Source organism: Salmo salar, chromosome ssa15 (genome assembly GCF_905237065.1).
Source record: "Salmo salar chromosome ssa15, Ssal_v3.1, whole genome shotgun sequence".
Classification (NCBI taxonomy): domain Eukaryota; kingdom Metazoa; phylum Chordata; class Actinopteri; order Salmoniformes; family Salmonidae; genus Salmo; species Salmo salar.
This window is the reverse complement of record NC_059456.1, coordinates 69417837-69445270: the sequence shown is the minus strand read 5'-3', so window position 1 is coordinate 69445270 and position 27434 is coordinate 69417837. Positions and strand designations below refer to the sequence as shown.

Below are 27434 nucleotides of genomic sequence, written 5' to 3'. Positions count from 1 at the left end.
GTCTTGAGTTCTAAATATCTTTCTCTCTCGCCCTTCGTCTCTCCCCACTTACCTTCATTGCTGTGGAGCCCATCAACACCTAGTGTGTGCTCATATCTTCCAAAATGGTTTACTTCCTCAAACCTGCTGAATTTGTAAACCACCTGTACCACTGCCTGGTCTCAAAGGACCATTGGAAGGTGTATGTGCAGCTCACCAAGAAGTCAGAGCGCACCAGCAGTGGCATAGCCATGCCAGGCCCTTCCCAACAGAAGCCTATGGTAAGGCTTCCACAACCCTATAAGAACTCTTCTATAGTGTTAATGAATTATGGTCTTAATAATTGTATTATTATTTCATTTATTTATGCACATTCTAGCCTATAAAGTCCAAACATTATGTATTTGTTTTACTTTTTCCCTCAGAAACAAAAGTATTTACTTTGCTAATATTGCTAAGGATTTTCATAGGTTGCTACAATGCTAAATCAGTATCATTTTCCCTAATGTCCACATAGGTTCATGTGAAGAGCGAGAATCTTGCTGTGAAAATCTCTCAAGAAATCAACTATGCCAAGAGCCTTTACTATGAGCAGCAACTTATGAGACTGAAGACTGCATTCTATTGCACTCATAAATGACACACAGCCTGTGCCTGTATTTAGTTTTCATGCTAGTGAGGGCCGAGAATCCACTCTCACATAGGTGGTTGCAAAGGGCATCAGTGTCTTAACAGCGCAATTTGCCAAGGCAAGAAACTCTGATCGAGTCCAGAAATCTGTCTGTGGCTTCTGATTAAATAAAATGTTCACAGAACCGCTTGTTGCAATTTCAATGAGGCTCTCTTGTTCAGCTATCGGTAAGTGGACTGGAGGCATGTCATCATGCAACCGGTCAGACAAGTGAAAATGATGCTCAGTAAAGAAAACTTTAAGCTCATCTCTCAATTCAAAAAACGTGTCAATACTTTGCCCCTTGATAATCAGCGCACTTCTGTATGTTGTAAAAGCGTTACATGATCGCTGCCCATATCATTGCATAATGCATAAAATACACGAGAGTTCAGGGGCCTTGCTTTACCAAAGTTAACCATTTTCACTGTAGTGTCCAAAACGTCTTTCAAGCTGTCAGGCATTCCCTTGGCAGCAGGAGCCTCTCGGTGGATGCTGCAGGGGACTCAAGTGCCATCGGGAGCAACTGCTTGCACACGCATTACCACTCCACTATGTCTCCCTGTCATGGCTTTTGCGCCATCAGTACAGACACCAACACATCTTGACCACAAGTCCATTTGATGTCACAAAGCTGTCCAGTACTTTAAAAATATCCTCTCATGTTGTCCTGGTTTCTAGTGGTTTTCAGAAGAGGATGTCTTCCTTAATTGACCCCCCATAAACGTAATGGACATATATCAGGAGCTGTGCCAGGCCCGCCATGTCTGTTGACTCATCCAGCTGTAACGCATAGAATTCACTGGCTTGAATACGAAGCAGTAATTGTTTCAAAACATCTCCTGCCATGTCACTGATGCGTCGTGAAACAGTGTTGTTTGATGAAGACATTGTCTGTATAGTTTTTTGGGCCTTTTCCCCCAGCATTGTCCCAGCCATATCGACGGCAGCAGGAAGAAATGAAGTCCTCCACAATAGTATGGAGCTTGCCTGTCCTAGCCACTCGGTAGCTCACCACATAAGACACTTCTAGCCCCTTCTTATTTATTAATGGTATCTGTTGCTTTTATACATGTCTTACTACTCGAATGTCATCTTTATTCTCGCTTTAAAAACTTATTTTTCAAATTGTCATGTTTCATTTCTAAATGTCTGCGAAAGATTGAAGGTTTCCCGCAAGAGAGTAATGGTTAATGTGATTGGATGTTAATTATTTGACTGGGCTACCTGTATTTGACATTGTGTTGTTATTTCTCTGAACACTAGATGGTTTCATTTTATTTTTGGCAGTGTATTGATGCTACTCAGGCGAGGAAAAAAATTGGGTCCGGATTGGCCACCGCTGCACTTGGTTCAGTAGCGCAACATAATTTAGACTTAGAGGGTCCGACATCCCAAGAAGCACACAATTTTAACAGTGAATTTTTTTTTTGCAAACGGGTGTTTTAACGACTTCTGTATATTTAGAACACAATACGATGAATGTAAGATGGCGCCGGAGCAGAAGGCAGACGATTTACTTGCCCCCAACCAATTGTGTTTTTTTGTTCGTTTATCTGCGTTGTTTGTACTTATTTTGTACATAATGTTGCGGCTACCGTCTCTTATGACCGAAAATAACTTCTAGACATCAAGACTGCAACTACTCACCACGGACTAGCAGAATCCTTTTTCTTCTTTCACGACTCTGACGAGCCCGAAGCGGAGGATATACGGCTCCCTCGGGAACAGGCCCGACCCCCGTGATCTGTGTGAAGAAGATGAAGAGAAAGAGGGGCTGTCTTCTGAGAATTCGAAGGCGATCAAATAAACCCCCCTATTCTTCGTAACTGTTTTACATACCACCTCAGTCAAAGGTTGGCACTAAGATGGCATTGAATGAGCTGTATTCCGCCATAAGCAAACAAGAAAGCGCTCACCCAGAGGCGGCGCTCCTAGTAGCCGGGGATTTTAATGCAGGGAAACTTACATCAGTTTTAACAAATTTCGATCAGCATGTTAAATGTGCAACCAGAGGAAAAATAACTCTGGCCCACCTATACTGCACACACAGAGACTCATTCAAAGCTCTCCCTTGCCCTCCATTTGGCAAATCTGACCATAATTCTATCCTCCTGATTCCTGCTTACAAGCAAAAATTAATGCAGTAAGCACCAGTGACTAGATCAATAAAAAAGTAGTCAGATGAAGCAGATGCTAAGCTACAGGACTGTTTTGCTAGCACAGACTGGAATATGTTCCTCCAATGGCATTGAGGAGTACACCACATCTGTCATTGGCTTCATCAATAAGTGCATCGAGGACGTCGTCCCCACAGTGCCCATACATACATACCCCAACCAGAAGCCATGGATTACAGGCAGCATCCACACTGACCTAAAGGCTAGAGCTGCCACTTTCAAGGAGCGGGACTCTAACCCGGAAGCTTATAAGAAATCCTGGTATGCCCTCCGATAAACCATCAAACAAGCAAAGCATCAATACAGGATTAAGATCGAGACATACTAAACAGGCTCTGATGCTCGTCGGATGTGACAGGGCTTGCAAACCACTACAGTTGAGAGGACCAGCACCAATTGAGAGCATCAGCTGTACCGGAAGATTGTGTGATCACGCTCTCCGCAGCCGATGTGAGTAAGACCTTTATACAGGTCAACATTCACAAGGCCGGAGGGCTAAACGAATTACCAGGATGTGTACTCCGAGCATGCGCTGACCAACTGGCAAGTGTCTTCACTGATATTTTCAACCTCTCCCTGTCCGAGTCTGTAATACCAACATGTTTTAAGCAGACCACCATTGTGCCTGTGCCCAAGAACACTAACGTAACCTGCCTAAATGACTACCGACCCGTAGCACTCACGTCTGTAGCCATGAAATGCTTTGAAAGGCTGGTCATGGCTCACATCAACACCATCATCTCAGAAACCCTAGACCCCCTCCAATTTGCATACAGCCCCAACATATCCACAGAAGATGCAATCTCTTGCACTCCACACTGCCCTTTCCTACCTGGACAAAAGGAACACCTACAGTGGGGGAAAAAAGTATTTGATCCCCTGCTGATTTTGTACGTTTGCCCACTTACAAAGAAATTATCAGTCTATAATTTTAATAGTAGGTTTATTTGAACAGTGAGAGACAGAATAACAACAAAAAAATCCAGAAAAACGCATGTCAAAAATGTTATAAATTGATTTGCATTTTAATGAGGGAAATAAGTATTTGACCCCTCTGCAAAACATGACTTAGTACTTGGTGGCAAAACCCTTGTTGGCAATCACAGAGGTCAGACGTTTCTTGTAGTTGGCCACCAGGTTTGCACACATCTCAAGAGGGATTTTGTCCCACTCCTCTTTGCAGATCTTCTCCAAGTCATTAAGGTTTCGAGGCTGACGTTTGGCAACTCGAACCTTCAGCTCCCTCCACAGTTTTTCTATGGGATTAAGGTCTGGAGACTGGCTAGGCCACTCCAGGACCTTAATGTGCTTCTTCTTGAGCCACTCCTTTGTTGCCTTGGCCGTGTGTTTTGGGTCATTGTCATGCTGGAATACCCATCCACGACCCATTTTCAATGCCCTGGCTGAGGGAAGGAGGTTCTCACCCAAGATTTGACGGTACATGGCCCCGTCCATCGTCCCTTTGATGCGGTGAAGTTGTCCTGTCCCCTTAGCAGAAAAACACCCCCAAGGAATAATGTTTCCACCTCCATGTTTGATGGTGGAGATGGTGTTCTTGGGGTCATAGGCAGCATTCCTCCTCCTCCAAACACGGCGAGTTGAGTTGATGTCAAAGAGCTCCATTTTGGTCTCATCTGACCACAACACTTTCACCCAGTTGTCCTCTGAGTCATTCAGATGTTCATTGGCAAACTTCAGACGGGCATGTATATGTATTCTTGAGCAGGGGGACCTTGCGGGCGCTGCAGGATTTCAGTCCTTCACGGCGTAGTGTGTTACAAATGGTTTTATTGCTGCCTTGAGATCATTGACAAGATCCTCCCGTGTAGTTCTGGGCTGATTCCTCACCGTTCTCATGATCATTGCAACTCCACGAGGTGAGATATTGCATGGAGCCCCAGGCCGAGGGATATTGACAGTTCTTTTGTGTTTCTTCCATTTGCGAATAATCGCACCAAATGTTGTCACCTTCTCACCAAGCTGCTTGGCGATGGTCTTGTAGCCCATTCCAGCCTTGTGTAGGTCTACAATCTTGTCCCTGACATCCTTGGAGAGCTGTTTGGTCTTGGCCATGGTGGAGAGTTTGGAATCTGATTGATTGATTGCTTCTGTGGACAGGTGTCTTTTTTACAGGTAACAAGCTGCGGTTAGGAGCACTCCCTTTAAGAGTGTGCTCATAATATCAGCTCGTTACCTGTATACAGGACAACTGGGAGCCAGAAATCTTTCTGATTGAGAGGGGGTCAAGTACTTTTTCCCCTCATTAAAATGCAAATCAATATATAACATTTCTGACATGCGTTTTTCTGGATATTTTTGTTGTTATTCTGTCTCTCACTGTTCAAATAAACCTACCAACAAAATTATAGACTGATCCTTTCTTTGTCAGTGGGCAAACGTACAAAATCAGCAGGGGATCAAATACTTTTTTCCCCCACTGTATGTGAGAATGCTATTCATTGACTACAGCTTAGCGTTCAACACCATAGTGCACTCAAAGCTCATCAATAAGCTAAGGACCCTTGGACTAAACACCTCCCTCTGCACCTGGATCCTGGACTTCCTGATGGGCTGCCACCAGGTGGTAAGGGTAGGTAACAACACACCCGCCACTCTGATCCTCAACACAAGGGCCCCTCAGGGGTGCGTGCTCAGCCCCCTCCTGTACTCCCTGTTCACGCATGACTGCACGGCCAGGCACGACTCCAACACCATCATTAAATTTGCCGATGACACAACAGTGGTGGCCTGATCACCAACAACAACAAGACAGCCTATAGGGAGGAGGTCAGAGACCTGGTCGTGTGGTGCCAGGACAACAACCTCTCTCTCAACGTGATCAAGACAAAGGAGATGATTGTGGAATACAGGAAAAAGAGGACCGAGCATACCCACATTCTCATCGATGGGGCTGCAGTGGAGCAGGTTGAGAGCTTCAAGTTCCTTGGTGTCCACATCACCAACAAACTAACATGGTTCAAGCACACCAAGACAGTCGTGAATAGGACAAAACCTATTCCCCCTCAGGAGACTGAAAAGATTTGGCATGTGTCCTCAGATGCTCAAAAGGTTCTACAGCTGCACCATCGAGAGCATCCTGACTGGTTGCATCACTGCCTGGTATGGCAACTGCTCGGCCTCCGACCGCAAGGTAATACAGATGGTAGTGCGAACGGCCCAGTACATCACTGGGACCAAGCTTCCTGCCGTCCAGGACCTCTATACCAGGCGGTGTCAGAGGAAGGCCCTAAAAATTGTCAAAGACTCCAGCCAGCCTAGTCATAAACTGTTCTCTCTGCTACCACAGGGCAAGCGATACCGGAGTGCCAAGTCTAGGTCCAAGAGGCTTCTAAACAGCTTCTACCCCCAAGCCATAAGAGTCCTGAACATCTGGTGAAATGGCTACCCAGACTATTTGCATTGCCCCTCCCCCTCCCCTCTCCAAACCACTGCCACTCTCTGTTGTCATCTATGTATAGTCACTTTAATAACTCTACCTACATGTACATACTACCTCAACTAACCGGTGCCCCCGCACATTGACTCTGTACCGGCACACCCTCCCCCCTGCATGTATTGTTATTTTTTACTGATGCTCTTTAATTACTTGTTAGTTTTATCTCTTATTCTTATACATATTTTTTTGAAACTGCATTGTTGGTTAGGGGCTCGTAAATACCCTGTTGTATTCGGCGCATGTGACTAATAGAATTTGATTTGATATGTTTTATTTTACTTAGATGTTTCTAAGATAATACTTATATTATATTTCAGTAGCTGTACACGTACGAGTAGTGTTATATATGTTTGTGAATAGACACCTATGTACATATAGCTACATACCAAAATAACACTATAGCTATGTACATATCCAGGGTGGAGAAAAAATATAATAACAATTATGGAGGTTTATATGAAGTGAAATGCTGTACAAAACTGCCTTTAAACTGTTTATATTTTGTGTATAAAAGTATTTTCGAGTTGAATTAGTTGCACTGACACTTAGTTGGGACACACTGGCTGCTCTTGCTCTCCACCTGCGCCACACCCACCGCACAGGGAAGGCAGTCGAGGGAGCTGCCACTCAAGTCCCTAGCCTTTTACAATCATGGGCATCTGTATGGTTTTGGTCACCCTTTTATTGAATAACTTTCCTTGTACTTTTTAACCTATTTCTTCTGAGAGCTCTAGGTGTTGGGGAATGTGTTCCTAATACATTCAGTTTCTATCTACTGTGATCAGACCAGGGGCCTTACACTCCAAAGCTTGTGAAAGGTGGAGGACTTGAACCTATGGAGGAGGAAGGAGAGTGAATGGATGACTTTGCTTATAATAAAGCACCACAACTGCAGTACTCAATACTATAGACCGTCTGTGCTTGTTACTGAACCAAATGTCATGATTTCCATATCTAGTGCACCCTTATTGTTTATTCACCCAAATTAAAGGCACAATCTAACTTTCATTTGCAGTCAAAAGTGCTGTCTCTAATTTGTGCAGAGACAGTGCAAAGACCCACTCCAGCCTCTCTAGGACCTCATTAATCACCTGATTTACTTAACAAATGGCACATCTCGATAGGGGGTCCAGGTATCTCATGACATGGCGCAAGTGAGGGGATGGGCCTTCCCTTTTATGTCCTCTATTTTATTTATTTATTTAACCTTTATTTAACTTGGCAAGTCAGTTAAGAACAAATTCTTATTCACAATGACGGCCTACCAAAAGGCCTCCTGCGGGGACGGGGGCCTGGGATTAAAAATAAAAAATAAATACAATATAAATATAGGACAAAACACACATCACAACAAGAGAGACAACACAACAGTACACAGAGAGAGACCTAAGACAACATAGCAAGGCAGCAACACATTACAACACAGCATGGTAGAAACACAACATGACAACAACATGGTAGCAGCACAAAACATGGTACAAAAATGTTTGGGCACAGACAACATCACAAAGGGCGAGAAGGTAGCGACAACAATACATGCCGCCTCTATTGTTCCAGCCAATGACATCAGTGTGCACCCATCAGACCAACTTCTTGAATTGCAATCTACTTGATTTTGCAGTTGTGTCTAAAATACACTTGCTCACTAATAGCTGGAGTGTGTCAAAATAATTTGAGGGTTTTTAACAGCACCTCCCCCAGTTTCGCAGTAGCAGTGATATGTTTGGGGGCTTTCAGCCCACCCAGAAAGGAGTACTTCATTATTCAATAATTTCAATACAATAATAACGAAATTCAAAAGGCACTCGCACATCTGAGCAATCTTTTTTGCAGGTGCATGGTAACAGTTGGACAAGATGAGGGAAAAAGGAAACCGCACACTGCTCTTGATAGTATCACTGATCTTACGTGTCAGAGCTTTTTGCTCTGACGAAGGCCGCGAGGCCGATACGTAAGCTTATTAAAGATCAGTGATACTATCAAGAGCAGTGTGCGGTTTCCTTTTCCCCTCATCTAATACAATAATAACGCAAAGAGCAAATTTGACCCAATTTCAATGATGACTACAAGTTGTGCTCTCTTACCTCAGTCTCCGTTAAGCTGTTACTGAAGTTGACTCACCTGAAGTTCTTGGCCTGTGCTCCACCATCCATCTTCTTGATTGACAAGTCGGTGGAGGCATGCGGTCTCCCCCTAGCTGGGGGCTAGTACATGGCTTGTTTGTCTCCTTGACTCCCTCCCAAGGGGACATGCTCTGCCTTTGTGATGGAGCAGTCGCCATGCCAACAAGGTGAATGGTTCTAAAGTTCTTTATGGTGGAGTTATCGTAGAGATCCTATTATATTACTGATATTGTAATTCCTAATTCTATGGGTGTTATTGTACATTGTTTATATTTGGGTCACAGAACAATAAGGCCCTATTCACTGAAATTATAAATTATATATGCCTTTTAGCAGATATACAGTTCCTTCAGAAAGTAGTCATATCTCTTGACTTATTCCCCATTTTGTTGTGTTACAGCCTGAATTTAAAATGGATTAAATAGATTTTTTTTTCTCAGCCATCTACACACAATACCCCATAATTACAAAACTAAAACATGTTTTTAGACATTTTAGCAATTTTGTTGAAAATGAAATGCATAAATATTTAATTCACATAAGTACCCATACCTTGGGCAGTGATTACAGCTGTGAGTCTTTCTGGATAAGTCTCTAAGTGCTTTCCATGCCTTGATTGTGCAACATTTTCCCATTATTATTTTCAGAATTCTTCAAGCTCTGTCAAATTGGTTGTTGATCATTGCTAGACAACAATTTTCAGGTCTTGCCATAGATTTTAATGTAGATTTAGGTCAAACTGTAACTTGACCTTTCAGGAACATTCACTGTGTTCTTGGTAAGCAACTCCAGTGTAGATTTGGTCTTGTGTTTTGGGTCCTGCTGAAAGGTGAGTTCATCTCCCAGTGTCTGGTGGAAAGCAGACTGAACCAGGTTTTCCTCTAGGATTTTGCCTGTACTTAGCTCCATTCCGTTTCTCCACAATGCTGTTGATCCATCCTCAGTTTTCTCCTATCATAGCCATTAAACTATTTTAACGGTTTTAAAGACACCATTGGCCTCATTGTGAAATCTGAGTTAGGAAGGACTCCTTTATCTTTGTAGGAACTGGGTGTATTGATACACCATCCAAAGTGTAATTAATAACTTCACCATTCTGAAAGGGATATTCAGTGTCTGCTTTTTTTTTAATATATAGGTGTCCTTATTTGTGAGGCATTGGAAAACCTCCCTGGTCTTTGTGGTTGAATCTGCATTTGAAATGCACTACTCAACTGAGGTAGTCTTTCAAAAGTCCATGCAACTTATTAAGCAAGTTTTTAACTCATGAACTTACTTAGGCTTGCCTTAACAAAGGAGTTGAATACTTACATTTTACTCATTTAGCAGACACTCTTATCCAGAGCGACTTACAGTAGTGAATGCATACATTCCATTTCATGCATTTTTCTTTTTTTTACTGGCCCCCCATGGGAATCGAACCCACAACCCTGGCGTTGCACACACCATGCTGGCGTTGCACACACCATGCTGGCGTTGCAAACACCATGCTCTACCAACTGAGCTACAGAGAGGGCCCTACTTATTGACTCAAGACATTTCAGCTTTAAATTTTTAAATAATTTGTAAAAATGTATAAAAATGAAATTACACTGACATTGCGAGTTGAGAAAAAAAATCGAAATTGAATCCACTTTAAATTCAAGCTGTAACACAACAAAATGTGGGAAAAGTCAAGGGGTGTGAAGAGTGGCGACGTGTCATTCAGCGCTAAAATAAAAAAGTGTTGTTGCCTGTTTCGCATGTTATTTTGGCATTAATACGTGTCACATCAGTTTGCAAACAATGTAAAATAATAAAAGAATAATTAGTTAATAAAGCCGCATACAAACATGGTCTCTTTTTTTCTTTCTTGAGTAAGGCAGCTCCAAAATGTAGGTGTTTCAGCCTAACTCAGTGCTTTCTGTGGTGGTGGGGCAGCCAGCTGAAAACATGGAGTGCAGGGGTTGGTAATGTTCTCTACGTGTGCCGTGATTTGGCACAGTGTTCAGTCAGTCATGGGTACACTACGTCACCGCAAAATCTACAGGGAGAGCTAGAAAATTCAACCCCCTTGGGGGCTGCCATAGACTTACATTAGAAGTGCCCATCCAAGAAGGCTCAAGGTCATTGGCAACAGATAAAATTATGTCAAATCACGTTATATGTACCATAGCTTTGAATGGACTGATCATGTCAACATCATACTTTCAAAATCTTATCTAGCAAGCTAGCAGTCATCATGAATGAAGTCGACAATCTACTGGCAAATCCTTTTCAATCCTTGTCATATGAAAATAAATTATAGATAAAACATGTTGGTGCTCATCGGCCATTGGACATAAACATTACACAACAAGTTGGAAATCGCAAATTCAACAATGAGTGGTTTGGAGGAATCAGTGGCTAACTGCAAGCATTGCAAAGCAATCACTAGCCTGCTATTTAGTGGAGTGAGTGTGTGGTGCACGTCTGGGTTTAAGGGTCTCCTTTCCAAGCTTTAAAGGATAAACATTCAACATTGGCATTGCTGTCAATCCAGCATGACTCCTGCAACATTCGAAACAACTAGAAACTCTGAACTGGGTTATCTCAGACTTTAGTGAGTTCAAGACAACTGGGAACACTGAAAAAAACTAGATCCGACTGGGAAAATAGGTTTTGAACGGTCATCCAACTCGGAATTCCAAGTTGGGAACTCGGGCCTTTTTCTAGAGCTCTGACCTGAAGATCACTGACATCATGATGCAGCATTATTTTTTTCCGAGGTCCCAGTTGTCTTGAAAGCACCATAAATCCAGAGAATGACAGACTTTGACAACAAAATTTCCCATGAAGGACCTCCGCGCCACCTTCCTGTTCAATTGAGCACAGCACAACAAGGTGAGTCCAAAAATGTATTGTATGCTGCTGCATAAATTATGTAATATTCCAGGAAGATATGTATACTGTAGCTAAGAAAGTAATCCTAAGTGTATGTTGTGTAGTAAGCTGTTAGTAGCCCATGTGCCTCACCCTAATAATTTGGTCCCTTTCCCCCTCATAACTTAGCCTACTGTTCTAACTTGGTGGTGCACATTTTGCCTATAGCCTGTTTTAGAGAAATGTCATCATCGGATATTGTACGAGCTTTCATTGTCTTCTTATATTCCCCCTCTATTTATCCTATGGTTCTGACTTGGTGTACAGGCAGAATACTGGAAGAACGGCTCATGTTCTGAATTGTGTCGCTGTACATTTCAAAGTGCTGAACAAAAGTGCTGAACAATAGTTATATTGACTACGTCTGTCCTAGCTCGCTTATTAATGTCTTAATCGAAATTATGGATTGCCTCTTTTCCAGTCGTCGTCCCCTTATGCCATAGTTTGTACATCTAAATTGTAGGTAGAAACCACATTTGTTAAGGCATGTCAGCCATATCAGCTATGTTTTTTAAAGGGCAGTAAATGAGGCTGAATGAACTGTTTCGCTGCCAGACAAGGCTCCGTTGATAGCCAGGTGTAACAGTGGTAAGGTGTTGGTACTGCTGTTGGGACTCTGCTGTTGGGATAGCTTTATGTAGGCCCTAGCAGTTTGCGGGCACCATTTGTCACCGTTATAGTGCAATTGATGTATTGTTTAGTGTTGTGTAGTGTAGTGGCTTTTCTGGCATGCATAAACATTTTTGTGGGGGAGCTTGCCCCACCAACATTTACATGCTAAAATCGCCACTGGGTGTGAATACTGTATAATGGATCTATATATACAGTGAGGGAAAAAGTATTTGATCCCCTGCTGATTTTGTACATTTGCCCACTGACAAAGAAATGATCAGTCAAACAAAAAAATCCTGAAAAACGCATCTCAAAAATATTATAAATTGATTTGCATTTTAATGAGGGAAATAAGTATTTGACCCCTCTGCAAAACATGACTTAGTACTTGGTGGCAAAACCCTTGTTGGCAATCACAGAGGTCAGACGTTTCTTGTAGTTGGCCACCAGGTTTGCACACATCTCAGGAGGGATTTTGTCCCACTTCTCTTTGCAGATCTTCTCCAAGTCATTAAGGTTTCGAGGCTGACATTTGGCAACTCAAACCTTCAGCTCCCTCCACAGATGTTCTATGGGATTAAGGTCTGGAGACTGGCTAGTTGTTCCACTGGCTATCCAGTGGAACAACCACTTTACAATAGTGCATCTAAATCTTTTAAGGGGGGGGTTAGAAGGATTACTTTATCCTATCCTAGGTATTCCTTAAAGAGGTGGGGTTTCAGGTGTCTCCGGAAGGTGGTGATTGACTCTGCTGTCCTGGCGTCGTGAGGGAGCTTGTTCCACCATTGGGGTGCCAGAGCAGCGAACAGTTTTGACTGGGCTGAGCGGGAACTGTGCTTCCTCAGAGGTGAATCATTCAGATGTTCATTGGCAAACTTCAGACGGGCATGTATATGTGCTTTCTTGAGCAGGGGGACCTTGCGGGCGCTGCAGGATTTCAGTCCTTCACGGCGTAGTGTGTTACCAATTGTTTTCTTGGTGACTATGGTCCCAGCTGCCTTGAGATCATTGACAAGATCCTCCCGTGTAGTTCTGGGCTGATTCCTCACCGTTCTCATGATCATTGCAACTCCACAAGGTGAGATCTTGCATGGAGCCCCAGGCTGAGGGAGATTGACAGTTCTTTTGTGTTTCTTCCATTTGCGAATAATCGCACCAACTGTTGTCACCTTCTCACCAAGCTGCTTGGCGATGGTCTTGTAGCCCATTCCAGCCTTGTGTAGGTCTACAATCTTGTCCCTGACATCCTTGGAGAGGTCTTTGGTCTTGGCCATGGTGGAGAGTTTGGAATCTGATTGATTGCTTCTGTGGACAGGTGTCTTTTATACAGGTAACACGTTGAGATTAGGAGCACTCCCGTTAAGAGTGTGCTCCTAATCTCAGCTCGTTATCTGTATAAAAGACACCTGGGATCCAGAAATCTTTCTGATTGAGAGGGGGTCAAATACTTATTTCCCTCATTAAAATGCAAATCCATTTATAACATTTTTGACATGTGTTTTTCTGGATTTTTTGGTTGTTATTCTGTCTCTCACTGTTCAAATAAACCTACCATTAAAATTATAGACTGATCATTTCTTTGTCAGTGGGCAAACGTACAAAATCAGCAGGGGATCAAATACTTTTTTCCCTCACTGTATATATTCAAATATATGCCCTTTTTCTGGCTCGCAAATTGAGTTGGACAGGAGGCTAAAGCACTGGTACATGTTTGTGTACAAAGCATTGATACGACAACTCCCTTTGTATCTCTGTTCCTTACTGACAAGATCTGTCACTCAATACAGTCTTCGTTCCCAGTCGCTGCTGTCCTTGTCTCTTCCTAAGGGTAGAACTGAGATGGGGAAACAATATTTTTCCAATAATGCCCTTCATCCTGGAACATGCGTCAAAAGATATTAAAGTTAGGGGAGTTAGTGTCCTTGCCTGTTTTGATAGCTGCAGTTGTTTCTAATCTTCAATTGTATCTGTTACTTGTAACACGTTGTCTTTTGTGTGTATTTTGTATTTTTCTGTCATATTCTATGTACACGCTGCTATTTCCCTGTTTTGCCTTCTCGCAAAATAGGTTTTTAACCTCAATGGGTCTTACCTGGTTAAATAAAGGTAAATAAAAGATATAAAAATCTCTGCGGCCGTCCATTAAATTTACAAATCCTGTTGTGGCCCTCCAGACAAAAAAGGTTTGCCCACCCCTGACCTACTTCTTAGCCTATTGTCTAAAAAGTCATTGGTTAAGCTCGAATTGCTAGGGGAATGGCCCATAGAGAAAATGTCGCAGCACAGGTTCCAGAAAAACAGTTGCTTTCAAACTATGGATTTTGTTGCTAATAGAGGTAAGACAGTAATTCTGCTCATAAATGATGCATGTATGAACTACACATTGACACATTCAGCCCAAAGTGGGAGGTTTAAAAAATACTTCCGGAGCATGTCTTTAAGGAGGTTTAGAAAGAGTCTTTGCAACGGATCAGACCGCAAACCCCTATTGAGCCCCCATGAAGCTGCAGTGATCTTAACAGACAGAAAATGTTGAATTAAAAGATTCCCGGAACTGTGAGACACGATCCTTGCACGTTTGGACTTCCCTGCCTTTTTCGCTGGAGTTGCTGAAGTCTTTTAAAGCCAGCTCAATCAAATCCATGGCCAGGGTTTCAGTGTGTTTGAGCAATGATTGGATGCAGGCTCTGAAGTCTGTCTGATTCCAGAAGCCATGTGATTATGAAAATGTATACAAATAGAGCTTGGACAATTACGCGGATGAATTTTCATTACATTGGAATATCAGATGAATGTTATATGAATGTTGTAAGAGAACCTATGTTACGGAGAGAGAGAGAGGCCCTGAGTTCAGTGCCTCGCTCGCTCACATAAAGCCTGCGAGAAGCCTTTGCATACCGAGGTAATTGGTAGTAATGGAGGGGTTTCACAATTCATTTGCATCAAGAGAGAAATGAGGTAGTGGCAAGTAAAATCTCTCTCTCTTTACAGAGGGCAGCGGCACCAACTTTAGAAGAACCCAAGTCAATGTATCTAAAGCCTAACTAGGAGGATGGACATTTTTTATTGGTGCATTGTCTGTCATGTGCCATGGTGTATGCTGTTTGCTCCCTTCCTTGCATGCTGCAGCATCCCACTTCTCCTCTAGTTTCACAAGTCGGACAAGAATTTTGTGAATGTTAAAGATTGGTAATTGATGCACCTCTCGTCCACCTGAGCCTCCACTCAAGAGAGCTGCCTGCCTTCCAAGGCCTCAGGGTGAAGAGTTCAGTACAGAGGGAATCTTCAGTCTGTCCAACCACCTCCTCAAATACATCTGTTGTTTGGCTAACCTTGCTATGAACTCGCCCCCTGAGATTTGACCGGTCTTCTCCAACACACACTCAGAGGTTGGCCCATTACATTCTGAAACGTTACTAGTCTAAAACAAACAATCACCTTATCACTTTTGTATCTAATTGGCCAAAGTAGTATTATAGTAATGGATGAGCCTCCCCTGCATTTGTGCACATAAATATGACCAAGTGAATTTGTTTTATCAAATAACTTTGACCGTTTTTTGCTCTCGAGAGTTCTTTGAACAAGATTTGGATACGTCATTGTGCGTAAGTTTGAATGTTCAATATCTACACCTGAACGCTAACCACAATAACCACTAAAACTTAACCTGAATGACTGCCCTTACTTAGCAAGGCAAGTTATTAACAGAACGTAGAAAAATTTATAATATTGGTCTCTGTGTTCCAGATTTTAACCGCACTAAAGAAGATTAAAAGATGGAGCTGAGAGGGAAAGATGAAGAAAGCGGGTACCAGTAAGTGTGTTCAGTAGGTACAGTATAGGATCAAATAGATTTTTTCCTGTTTGTCAGATGAATGATGATTCTCAAAATGTTGATTGTATTGCCTGTGTCCCCCTTAAACCATGGGTCTTCCAATGGAAGGAGCTTCTCCGGTACACTTTCCTTTGGAGCTGAGAAAGTGTTATGACAACCCTAACAAAGCGAACAATGAGCTCACAATTGGCAGGGCTGCAGCACAGGAATGTTGACCATGAGATGGCTGGAGGCTTTGGCAGAACATGAACAAGCACACGGAGAAGACTGGATCGAGCTACACGCACACACATCACACAATAATACATGTATAATAAGTATTTAATACAGAATTTTACACAATAGGGGAGAACCTGCATCCCCACTGCTGGTTTGCCTCATAAGCTAAGCAGGGTTGGTCCTGGTCAGTCCCTGGATGGGAGACCAAGTGGTGTTGGAGGGCCAGTAGGAAGCACTCTTTCATCCAGTCAAAAAAAATAAAAGATTCCAATGCCCCAAAGCGGTGATTGGGGACATTGTCCTGTGTAGGGTGCTGTTGTTTGTTGGGATGTTAAATGGGTGTCCTGACTCTCTGAGGTCATTAAAGATCCCATGGCACTTATTGTAAGAGTGGGGGTGTAAACCCTGGTGTCCTGGATAAATTCCCAATCTGTCTGTCATACCATCATGACTAGTGCAGTGTTACCTAGCTAGCTACCTAGTTGTCTTTGTCATAGCTTGATAATTGTTAATTGATAATTGTTAGCTAGCCAGCCATCGAGGTTAGCTAGCCAGCTATTTCCGTCCCCCGCGACGCCATTTTTCCTAACCTAGCCAACTATTACCGACGAGCAGCATTGTTGAAACTAAATACACTACAAGGAACGTCTTGATTAGTGTTATGTTAGCTAGCTAGCTACAAAGTTGCTTTGTATCATGACAAGGTGTAGTACTGAAACTACCGAGGTTACCTAGCCAGCTACACGTTCAAAGTCAACAACGCAGCCACTGCTAGCTAGCCTACTCCACCAGCCAGCAGTACTGTGTCATTTTAGTCAATAACATTTTTGCAACGTAAGCTTAACTTCCTGAACATTCGAGACGTGTAGTCCACTTGTCACTCCAATCTCATTTGCATTAGCGTAGCCTCTTCTGTAGCTTGTCTACTATGTGTCTGCCTATCCCTGTTCTCTCTCCTCTGCACAGGCCATACAAACGCTCCACACCGCGTGGCCGCTGCCACTCTAACCTGGTGGTCCCAGCGCGCACGACCCACGTGGAGTTCCAGGTCTCCGGCAGCCTCTGGAACTGCCGGTCTGCGGCCAACAAGGCTGAGTTCATCTCAGCCTATGCTACCCTCCAGTCCCTAGACTTCCTGGCGCTGACGGAAACATGGATCACCACAGATAACACTGCTACTCCTACTGCTCTCTCCTCGTCTGCCTACGTGTTCTCGCATACCCCTAGAGCATCGAGCCAGCGGGGTGGTGGCACTGGAATCCTCATCTCTCCCAAGTGGACATTCTCTCTTTCTCCCCTGACCCATCTGTCTATCTCCTCATTTGAATTCCATGCTGTCACAGTTACCAGCCCTTTCAAGCTTAACATCCTTATCATTTATCGCCCTCCAGGTTCCCTTGGAGAGTTCATCAATGAGCTTGACGCCTTGATAAGTTCCTTTCCTGAGGATGGCTCACCTCTCACAGTTCTGGGTGACTTTAACCTCCCCACGACTACCTTCGACTCATTCCTCTCTGCCTCCTTCTTTCCACTCCTCTCCTCTTTCGACCTCACCCTCTCACCTTCCCCCCTACTCACAAGGCAGGCAATACGCTTGACCTCATCTTTACTAGATGCTGTTCTTCCACTAATCTCATTGCAACTCCCCTCCAAGTCTCCGACCACTACCTTGTATCCTTTTCCCTCTCGCTCTCATCCAACACTTCTCACTCTCCCCCTACTCGGATGGTATTGCGCCGTCCCAACCTTCGCTCTCTCTCTCCCGCTACTCTCTCCTCTTCCATCCTATCATCTCTTCCCTCTGCTCAATCCTTCTCCAACCTATCTCCTGATTCTGCCTACTCAACCCTCCTCTCCTCCCTTTCTGCATCCTTTGATTTCCTCTGTCCCCTATCCTCCAGGCCGGCTCGGTCCTCCCCTCCTGCTCCGTGGCTCGACGACTCACTGCGAGCTCACAGAACAGGGCTCCGGGCAGCCGAGCGGAAATGGAGGAAAACTCGCCTCCCTGCGGACCTGGCATCCTTTCACTCCCTCCTCTCTACATTTTCCTCTTCTGTCTCTGCTGCTAAAGCCACTTTCTACCACTCTAAACTCCAAGCATCTGCCTCTAACCCTAGGAAGCTCTTTGCTACCTTCTCCTCCCTCCTGAATCCTCCTCCCCCTGCCCCCCCCCCCTCCTCCCTCTCTGCGGATGACTTCGTCAACCATTTTGAAAAGAAGGTTGACGACATCCGATCCTGCTGGTCCTGCTCACACTGCTGGTCCTGCTCACACTGCCCTACCCTGTGCTTTGACCTCTTTCTCCCCTCTCTCTCCAGATGAAATCTCGCGTCTTGTGACGGCCGGCTGCCCAACAACCTGCCCACTTGACCCTATCCCCTCCTCTCTTCTCCAGACCATTTCCGGAGACCTTCTCCCCTACCTCACCTCGCTCATCAACGCATCCTTGACCGCTGGCTACGTCCCTTCCGTCTTCAAGAGAGCGAGAGTTGCACCCCTTCTGAAAAAACCTACACTCGATCCCTCCGATGTCAACAACTACAGGCCAGTATCCCTTCTTTCCTTTCTCTCCAAAACTCTTGAACGCGCCGTGCTTGGCCAGCTCTCTTGCTATCTCTCTCAGAATGACCTTCTTGATCCTAATCAGTCAGGTTTCAAGACTGGGCATTCAACTGAGACTGCTCTTCTCTGTGTCACGGAGGCTCTCCGCACTGCTAAAGCTAACTCTCTCTCCTCTGCTCTCATCCTTCTAGACCTATCTGCTGCCTTTGATACCGTGAACCATCAGATCCTCCTCTCCACCCTCTCCGAGCTGGGCATCTCCGGCACCGCGCACGCTTGGATTGCGTCCTACCTGACAGGTCGCTCCTACCAGGTGGCGTGGCGAGAATCTGTCTCCGCACCACGTGCTCTCACCACTGGTGTCCCCCAGGGCTCTGTTCTTGGCCCACTCCTATTCTCGCTATACACCAAGTCACTTGGCTCTGTCATATCCTCACATGGTCTCTCATATCATTGCTATGCAGATGACACACAATTAATCTTCTCCTTTCCCCCTTCTGACAACCAGGTGGCGAATCGCATCTCTGCATGTCTGGCAGACATATCAGTGTGGATGACGGATCACCACCTCAAGCTGAACCTCGGCAAGACGGAGCTGCTCTTCCTCCCGGGGAAGGACTGCCCGTTCCATGATCTCGCCATCACGGTTGACAACTCCCTTGTGTCCTCCTCCCAGAGTGCTAAGAGCCTTGGCGTGACCCTGGACAACACCCTGTCGTTCTCCACCAACATCAAGGCGGTGACCCGATCCTGTAGGTTCATGCTCTACAACATTCGCAGAGTACGACCCTGCCTCACACAGGAAGCGGCGCAGGTCCTAATCCAGGCACTTGTCATCTCCCGTCTGGATTATTGCAACTCGCTGTTGGCTGGGCTCCCTGCCTGTGCCATTAAACCCCTACAACTCATCCAGAACGCCGCAGCCCGTCTGGTGTTCAACCTTCCCAAGTTCTCTCACGTCACCCCGCTCCTCCGCTCTCTCCACTGGCTTCCAGTCGAAGCTCGCATCCGCTACAAGACCATGGTGCTTGCCTACGGAGCTGTGAGGGGAACGGCACCTCGGTACCTTCAGACTCTGATCAGGCCCTACACCCAAACAAGGGCACTCCGTTCATCCACCTCTGGCCTGCTCGCCTCCCTACCTCTGAGGAAGCACAGTTCCCGCTCAGCCCAGTCAAAACTGTTCGCTGCTCTGGCACCCCAATGGTGGAACAAGCTCCCTCACGACGCCAGGACAGCGGAGTCAATCACCACCTTCCGGAGACACCTGAAACCCCACCTCTTTAAGGAATACCTAGGATAGGATAAAGTAAGATTTAGATGCACTATTGTAAAGTGGTTGTTCCACTGGATATTATAGGTGAATGCACCAATTTGTAAGTCGCTCTGGATAAGAGCGTCTGCTAAATGACTAAAATCTAAAATGTAAAATCATAGCCACCTAATCATCCCCAGCTTCCAATTGGCTCATTCATCCTCCTTCGTCTCCCCTGTAACTATTCCCCAGGTCGTTGCTGTAAATAAATATGTTCTCAGTCAACTTACCTGGTAAAATAAGGTTTAAATTAAAATAAAAGAACTGAGGGGAAAGTAACACATTTTTTTTACTAATTACCCAGAGATCAATAGAGGTAGAGAGACCCTTTATGACAACCAGTGCCTTTAGAAATTATTCATACCCTTGACTTTTTTCAACATCTTGTGTTACAGCCTGGATTTTAAATTGATTAAATTGAGATTTTGTGTTACTGGCCTACACACAATACCCCCTATTGTCAACATGGGAATTCTGTTTTTGTTAAGGCAAGCCTAAGTATGTTCAGGAGTAAAAATTTGCTTAACAAGTCACATAAATTGCATGGACTAACTCTGTAGGCAATAATAGTGTTGAACATGATTTTTGAATGACTACCTCCTCTCTGTACCCCACACAGACAATTATCTGTAAGGTCTCTCAGTCGAGCAGTGAATTTCAAACACAGATTCAACCACAAAGATCAAGGAGGTTTTTTAAAAAAAGCAGACATTGAACTTTGAATGGTGTATCAATACACGGAGTCTCTACAAAGATACAGACGTCCTTCCTAACTCAGTTGTCAGAGAGGACAGAAACCGCTCAGGGATTTTATCATGAGTGCAATGGTGACTTAAACGGTTTAATAGCTGTGATAGGAGAAGCCAGGATGGATCAACAACATTGTAGTTTCTCCACAATACTAACCTAAATGACAGAATGAAAAGATGAAAGCCTGTACAGGATAAAAAATATTCCAAAATATACATCCTGTTTACAATAAGGCACTAAAGTAAAACTGCAAAAAATGTGGCAAATGAATGAATACAAAGCATTATGTTTGGGGCAAATCCAACACATCACTGAGTACCACTCTTCATATTTTCAATCATGGTGGCGGCTGCATCATGTTATGGGTATGCTTGTCATCGGCAAGGACTACAGAGTTTTTAGGATAAAAATAAACTAAATAGAGCTAAGCACAGTCAAAATCCTAGAGGAAAACCTGGTTCAGTCTGCCTTTCCACAGACACTGGGGGACAAATTCACCTTTCAGCAAGACAATAACATAAAACACAAGGCCAAATATACACTAGAGTGGCTTACCAAGATGACATTGAATGTTCCTGAGTGGCCTAGTTACAGTATTGACTTAAATCGGCTTGAACATCTATGGCAAGACTTGAAAATGGCTGTCTAGCGATCAACAACCAACTTGACAGAGCTTGAAGAATTTTTTTAAGAATAATGTGCGAATATTTTACAATCCCGGTGTTCAAAGCTTTTGGAGACTTACCCAGAATGCCGCACAGCTGTAATCACTGCCAAAGGTGATGTATTGACTCAGGGGTGTGAATACTTATTTAATTTTCAATACATTTTCAAACATGTTTTCACTTTGTCATTATGGAGTAGTGTGTAGATGCGTGAGAGATAATTTTGGGATTTAATCCATTTTGAATTCAGACTGTAAAACATCAAATTGTTGAATAAGTCAAGGGCATCAATACTTTCTGAAGGCCCTGTATACATTACCATTAGCAACTGTAATTTCATTTTTAGATGGGAAGCTGTTGTGTAGTTCTTAGTGCCAAGCCACGAGGTTAATGCTTCTGATGTGCAGATGAGCAGGTAATTCTTGAATTACAGTGGCATTTGTGCATGGCATTGGAGAAAATTAACTTCATTTTTCTAGTTTATGTATTTGGGTACATTTTCCCATTCTAAATAAACTAATATGGTAGCTTAATGACTTTAAAAATGTTTTACCATTAGGTTAACATTGTGCCACCAGTTGGATTATTAACACCAATGATGGTAACACCAATGAGACATTTTAGGTGAATACGGATTTTCTAACATGGAGGCCACAAATGCTTAAATCTAAAGTGAACAATCCTTTAAAAGTAATATGATTAATTATTTTGCTCACAATGTTTTTTCCCTTTAAATACCAGCTGACACTGGATTTAGACACAATGGAATCCTTCAATTTATGACATACTAAAATGGTGTGATTAGCTAAGAGTTCTCTTTAATATAGACCCTTCCCCGATAACAGTTTGCCACTGGAGTCCTTGTTGATCTTTGTAATGCGTGATTTTCAAGGCGATAACACCAATGACATGAAACTGAGGGACACGTTATACTAGTGAAGAAAATAGGTATTTAAATAGCCTTTGTTTTAATTGATCTATACAATATATTAAATAGTTTAGTTCACTTTCTAGCATTCAAAATAATAGATAGATACAGTATCTCTAAAACACTACAATTCTACACATCACTAGTGGGACAAGCCAATTTGCTTACCCTAAGTACTTTAAACAATGCCTAAACCTACAGTTCTGCAGGATAAAGGACTTGCATTATGTTTTACCATTTATAAACAGTTCAATATATACAAAAACATTTATAATGTGTAACTATGTAATTTTAAATGTGTTTTTCATGGTTGCAAAGGCAAGTGACGCGAATGCCATCGCAATTCAAGAACGACCAGGGCAGTACTCGTGCCTGGCCTCCATTCCTATGTCCGTCCCTTGAAGGTGTCCATGCAGGTGTAGCACCCTGAGAAGCGATGGATCTCCTCCAGGGCCGCCTGAGGCAGGAGGCTGTTGGAGAAGAGAATGGAGCATGTTTATCTAACAGAGGTAGATCCTTGAACCACACTTAGATGAAGACTAACTTTATCTGAGACCTGAAGACTTGTGTTAGCTCCCCAAGCTTATCCCTAGGGCTTTAGCTCAGAGGGCTAACACAGTTGTTGGCACTCAGAAGACCCAGTGTCACCGCCTCATCTATCTAACTTAGTAGTCGGCTACTCTGGTGTCGTGCCTGGGATTCGGTTCCCCTACCTCTTGAGGATAACGAGAGCGTGCATTGTCCATGGTAAGTAGACGAACGGCGTGTTGGTCCGGACTGCGTCCACCGTCCGCTGGGCCACCAGCTCAGGATTCAGCGGTGGGAAGAGCTGAGGGAACCTGGGGGATGAACACATCACAACACTTTACCTTCACACTCTCACTTTTATTTAACCCTGTAAGTCATATTGGTGAATTTCTTTCAGAATATTGATTCATTCTTCCTGTTATTGATGTGTGAATGGGATTGGTCCGTGTAGACATTCCATCCATTGCTTTCTATGGAACCTCTATCTCAGTCCATGTGTCAATTCTGTGTGCTGACTGTGCTTACTGGCTGACCCACTGTAAAACAACTAGAATGCCATATATGGTAGACTCAATATATGGTAGTTCCAATGTATAGTAGACTCATTGTGTGGTAGTTCCAATGTATGGTATCCCATGGTAGGCACACTCACCTGACTCTCATGCCCTGAAACATGTCTGTGTTGGTGTGGAAGGGGAGCACGGTGGTGCAGCCCACCCCGGGGCAGTTCAGCAGGCCCAGGGTCAGGCTCTCCATGAAGGCCAGGGACGATGCCTTGGAGGTGCAATAATCTATGGCCCCCGGGATGGAGGACAGGGACAGAATGGAGTTGATGCACACCACGTGGCCATGACAAAGTTCCAGAATGCGGGGTAGGAAAGCTTTGGTGGTCTGGAGAGAGGGAGAGGGGGAGAGAGAGAGAAAGAGAGTTCGAGCGAGAGAGGCAGAGAGAAATGTGACCGTCTGCACATTGTTCTGCTCCACTCACTATTCCCAAGCTGTTCATTCACGCTTCTCTCAAAATGAGTTCCCTTCCTACCTTCAGGAATTCGCAAGAATAAGAGAGGAGTTGCAGCACTCAGAGGGAATTGGGGAACCGAACCTGTTCCACATCCCATCAGAGCAAATCAGAAGACAAACTCCAACATCATGAGATCCTTTTAACAGTGTCAGCAAGCCTTCTCAGGTACCAGCATTTGATTTCAGATCTTTTGATTCTTTCTTAATTATTTTTATTTAACCTTTATTTCAACAGGGAGTCATATTGAGACCAGTAATAGATAGGTAGTAGATAGAGTACTAAAAACATAACTTCTCCCCTTCATACATTGTGGTATCAACATATGTAGAAAGATAACCCTTATATTTCAAATAACTGAAACAAATCAAAATTCATAAAATGCTTCAATACATAATACAAGCCATAACGAATTAGTACTTTCCTGTATCAATATACTTATCTAAAGGAAATCTATTTTTCAACACTCACCCAGAACTGGCCCAGTGTGTTGATGTGTTGAGTCTTCATCAGGGCATCATCGTCACTGTCCATCAGACTCTTCCCATGAACCACTGCTGCGTTATTCACCAGAATGGTGACGTCGCCTACCTAAGAGACAAAAATAAACATATTCTGTTAAAAGGCTTACCTCTTTGTTTTATTACTTTGTTTCCCTTCGTATTAAATTGCAAGACTGATAAGTGAGTGACAATTATGTCTTATTTTAATCCTTGTTAAGTTAAAGACATGCTCTGGAACTTTGGTGACTAAGTGTTTTTTTAAACCTCCAGCTTTGGGCTGAATGTGTCAATGTGTAGTTCATACATGCATTATCTATAAGCCGAATTGCTGTCTTACCTCAATTAGCCACGAAATCCCTAGTTTGAAAGCGACTGTTTTTTTGGAAGCTGTGCCATTTTCCCTACATTTTCCCTCACGTGGGCCAGCCCCCTAGAAAATTGAGTTCTAGCCCTCGCCATTTGAGTGACAGGTAGGAAGATGTACACATAGCAGAGCGAGAGAGAGAGCCATGACGTGGTGCATATATCTGCACATACGTGACGTAGTATGCAATTTTCAGGGACTACTTTTGTCTTATGAGCTCTACTTTCAGAACTACTGGCTAAAAAGTATACAAAAGTACCAGAGAATCTCTTGAAGCTGATACATCATATATCCCTGTGAAACACTGTACAGTGGAAGAGATCCCAAAGGCAACCTTCGAAAGACTGGTTGGACTGTAGACCATTTTTAACACAGTCATGTGTTTGTTATCTAAATTGACATAGGAACTGTGTTGTTCATTTGGGTGGGGCTACAGTATCTCGGAGGTTATCTCTACTGTACCTTCTCTCGGACCACCTTGGCCTGCTTGTACACCTCCTCGCGATTGGCCACGTCACACAGGAAGTAGTGGCACTCGACTCCGGTGGTGAGAGAGATCTCCTCGCAGGTCTCCTTCAGACACCTCTCAGTGCGGCCCCACAGGATCACCTGACAAGGGTAAAAAAGAACAGTCTATTGGCCTGAGACTGGGAACGCATATTTGGACTTGTGTCATCTTGTAGGAATCACAAATAAACACATATGCTTTCTGGGCGGCAAGAAAAATGTTTTTTTTTGTAGATTAATGATCATTGCATGAATTTCTTAAACCAGTGCTCAGGTAGCCTACAGTAGATTCAAGGTATGAAGTTATATTCTATTACGTTAACATCTTTCCCATCTGTTTGAGATTGCTGTGCATTGCAAAGTGCTATATCTTGAATTGCTCATGGAGGAGGCATTGGCTAGAGATTTTGAGCAGACACAAGTTCATTGATTTTCAGTTTTGGAGTGAAAACCAAAGACAAAAGATCTAATATCCGTCCCCAGAGGGGCCCCTGTACACTGATAACCTTGGATGTCTAGCTACTGGCCCCACTACACACACAAACACATGCAAGACACGCGCGCATGCACACAAACGCAGACAGACACGCACGCACATACACATTCACCAGACTCTCACACGGACACACGGACAGACAGAGATAACCATCAGATCATTTTACAACAATGACAAATGCTTCGGTGATAAAAGGAATATTTTCACTGAACCGAACTGTGCCTTCCACTACCCTGTCAGTGAACTTTCTTCAACAGTCACTGGGGACCCAGAGAGGCTAGAGTTGAGGTTAAAAAGTCAAATATCATTGTAGCACTACGGAGCCAACCGCCCAACCTGTCATCAACCCATTGTAAAGCACAGGGACTGAGGAAACACCTGTGTTTGTGTGCCTTTACAATAAAATGAATGGGGAAGGGAACACACTACACATCATACATCCCCCAGGTCAGCTAGGGGGCGAGAGGAGTTCAGGCTCCGTTCCACTAGCCTACTTTAGTGAGTACTTGTGCTTTCCCAATTACATTTCACATGGAAAACAAACACACCGAGAGTGACTGATTGACTCAAGTTTTTAATAGAACTGAAGCTATACTATAAGTTATACAACAATACAATAGATTTTGACGTTATGCTTGAATCAAATAGAACATAAATAATAAAACATCTCCAAACAACTATTTCTTCTCCCCAACTTTCACATGAGGTAAAATGTTAATGGAGTCTTGTTCATATTCTATTTTTTTTTAAATAAGATAACATACAAGCTGTACAAAATGTGAGCACGCTACAGTGGTGGATATGACTATTTGGCAGTGGATTGCTTTTTAATTGTGCGTTTATCATATTGATGATATGCGTAATGACGCACAAATGCATAATAGCGCACAGTGATTGTTTACCTTTTTTGCCCCATGTTTTGCGAACTCTTTCCCCAAATGCCGACCGATGCCCCGTCCACCGCCGGTGATCAGCACCACCTCTCCACGTAGGTCCTTCCGTCTGCTCGGGAGCAACAACCCAAAGCATGCTTTTAATATGCAGAAGAGGATGTGGAACGGGAAAAGCAAAGCGTGTCCCAAGTTATTTAGTTCCATTACGACTTTGAGGTATAAAGATGCCCTTTTCTGAGAATACAATTGGAGTATCCACATAGGCAATGCACACCTTCCCAAAGTGCGTGGATGCCAGATGTTGGAATTTTAAGTCTTCTCCATAACACTACCCCTCTACGACAGAATTATCATCACTCGAGTTTGAATATCAGAGGTTGACACATAAGTCTTTGTTATAATAGGCACAGTACGAACATGCAGTGACAATAGCTGACATTGAGAGCCAATGCCAACATTGCGTGCGCCAACCAACACAATTTGGATTTTACGACTTCGACTATGCTCAGCCTTTTCAATCCCAGCACTGTCTGACTACCGGTATGACGATAATACGGCTTTATATAGTCCATTAATGTTGATTGACAGTTGTTGGAGATTAAAGTCCCTCCGATTTAACTGTGCGTTAACGGCTGTTGCTCATTTTACTTCTCTCCACCCCCAAGAGAGCTGCGAGAGAAGAAAGTCGCATGGGGAAAAAGTATGAATTGCAGGGTACAGGGGTTACATGATCAAGTTTACAACCACCACTATCTTTATGTTATGAATTGCCAATAGGCTGTCATAACTATATAGAAGTAGCCTATGTGTTATCTGTAGCCTATAATTGAAATTGCCTTGTGTTTGATTACTCTGGTGATACATCAGTAATGCCATAAAGATCGTGTTTTAAGGTGACAATATTCAACATGAGATCATTTTGAACTCTC

General features: G+C 43.6%; 1 protein-coding gene across 1 annotated transcript; it reads right to left on the bottom strand.

Annotated features, from left to right (window-relative positions):
- Positions 1–21402: 21402 nt before the first annotated feature.
- On the bottom strand, positions 21403–27157 carry LOC106572239 (short-chain dehydrogenase/reductase 3). The gene is made up of 6 exons (XM_014146259.2): positions 26515–27157; positions 25072–25218; positions 24214–24333; positions 23377–23615; positions 22910–23035; positions 21403–22666 (listed from the first exon to the last, which is right to left on the bottom strand). Exons 1-6 carry the CDS (start codon positions 26764–26766, stop codon positions 22582–22584), a joined length of 969 nt encoding a protein of 322 aa, XP_014001734.1. The 5' UTR covers positions 26767–27157; the 3' UTR covers positions 21403–22581.
- Between the last annotated feature and the right edge of the window lie 277 nt (positions 27158–27434).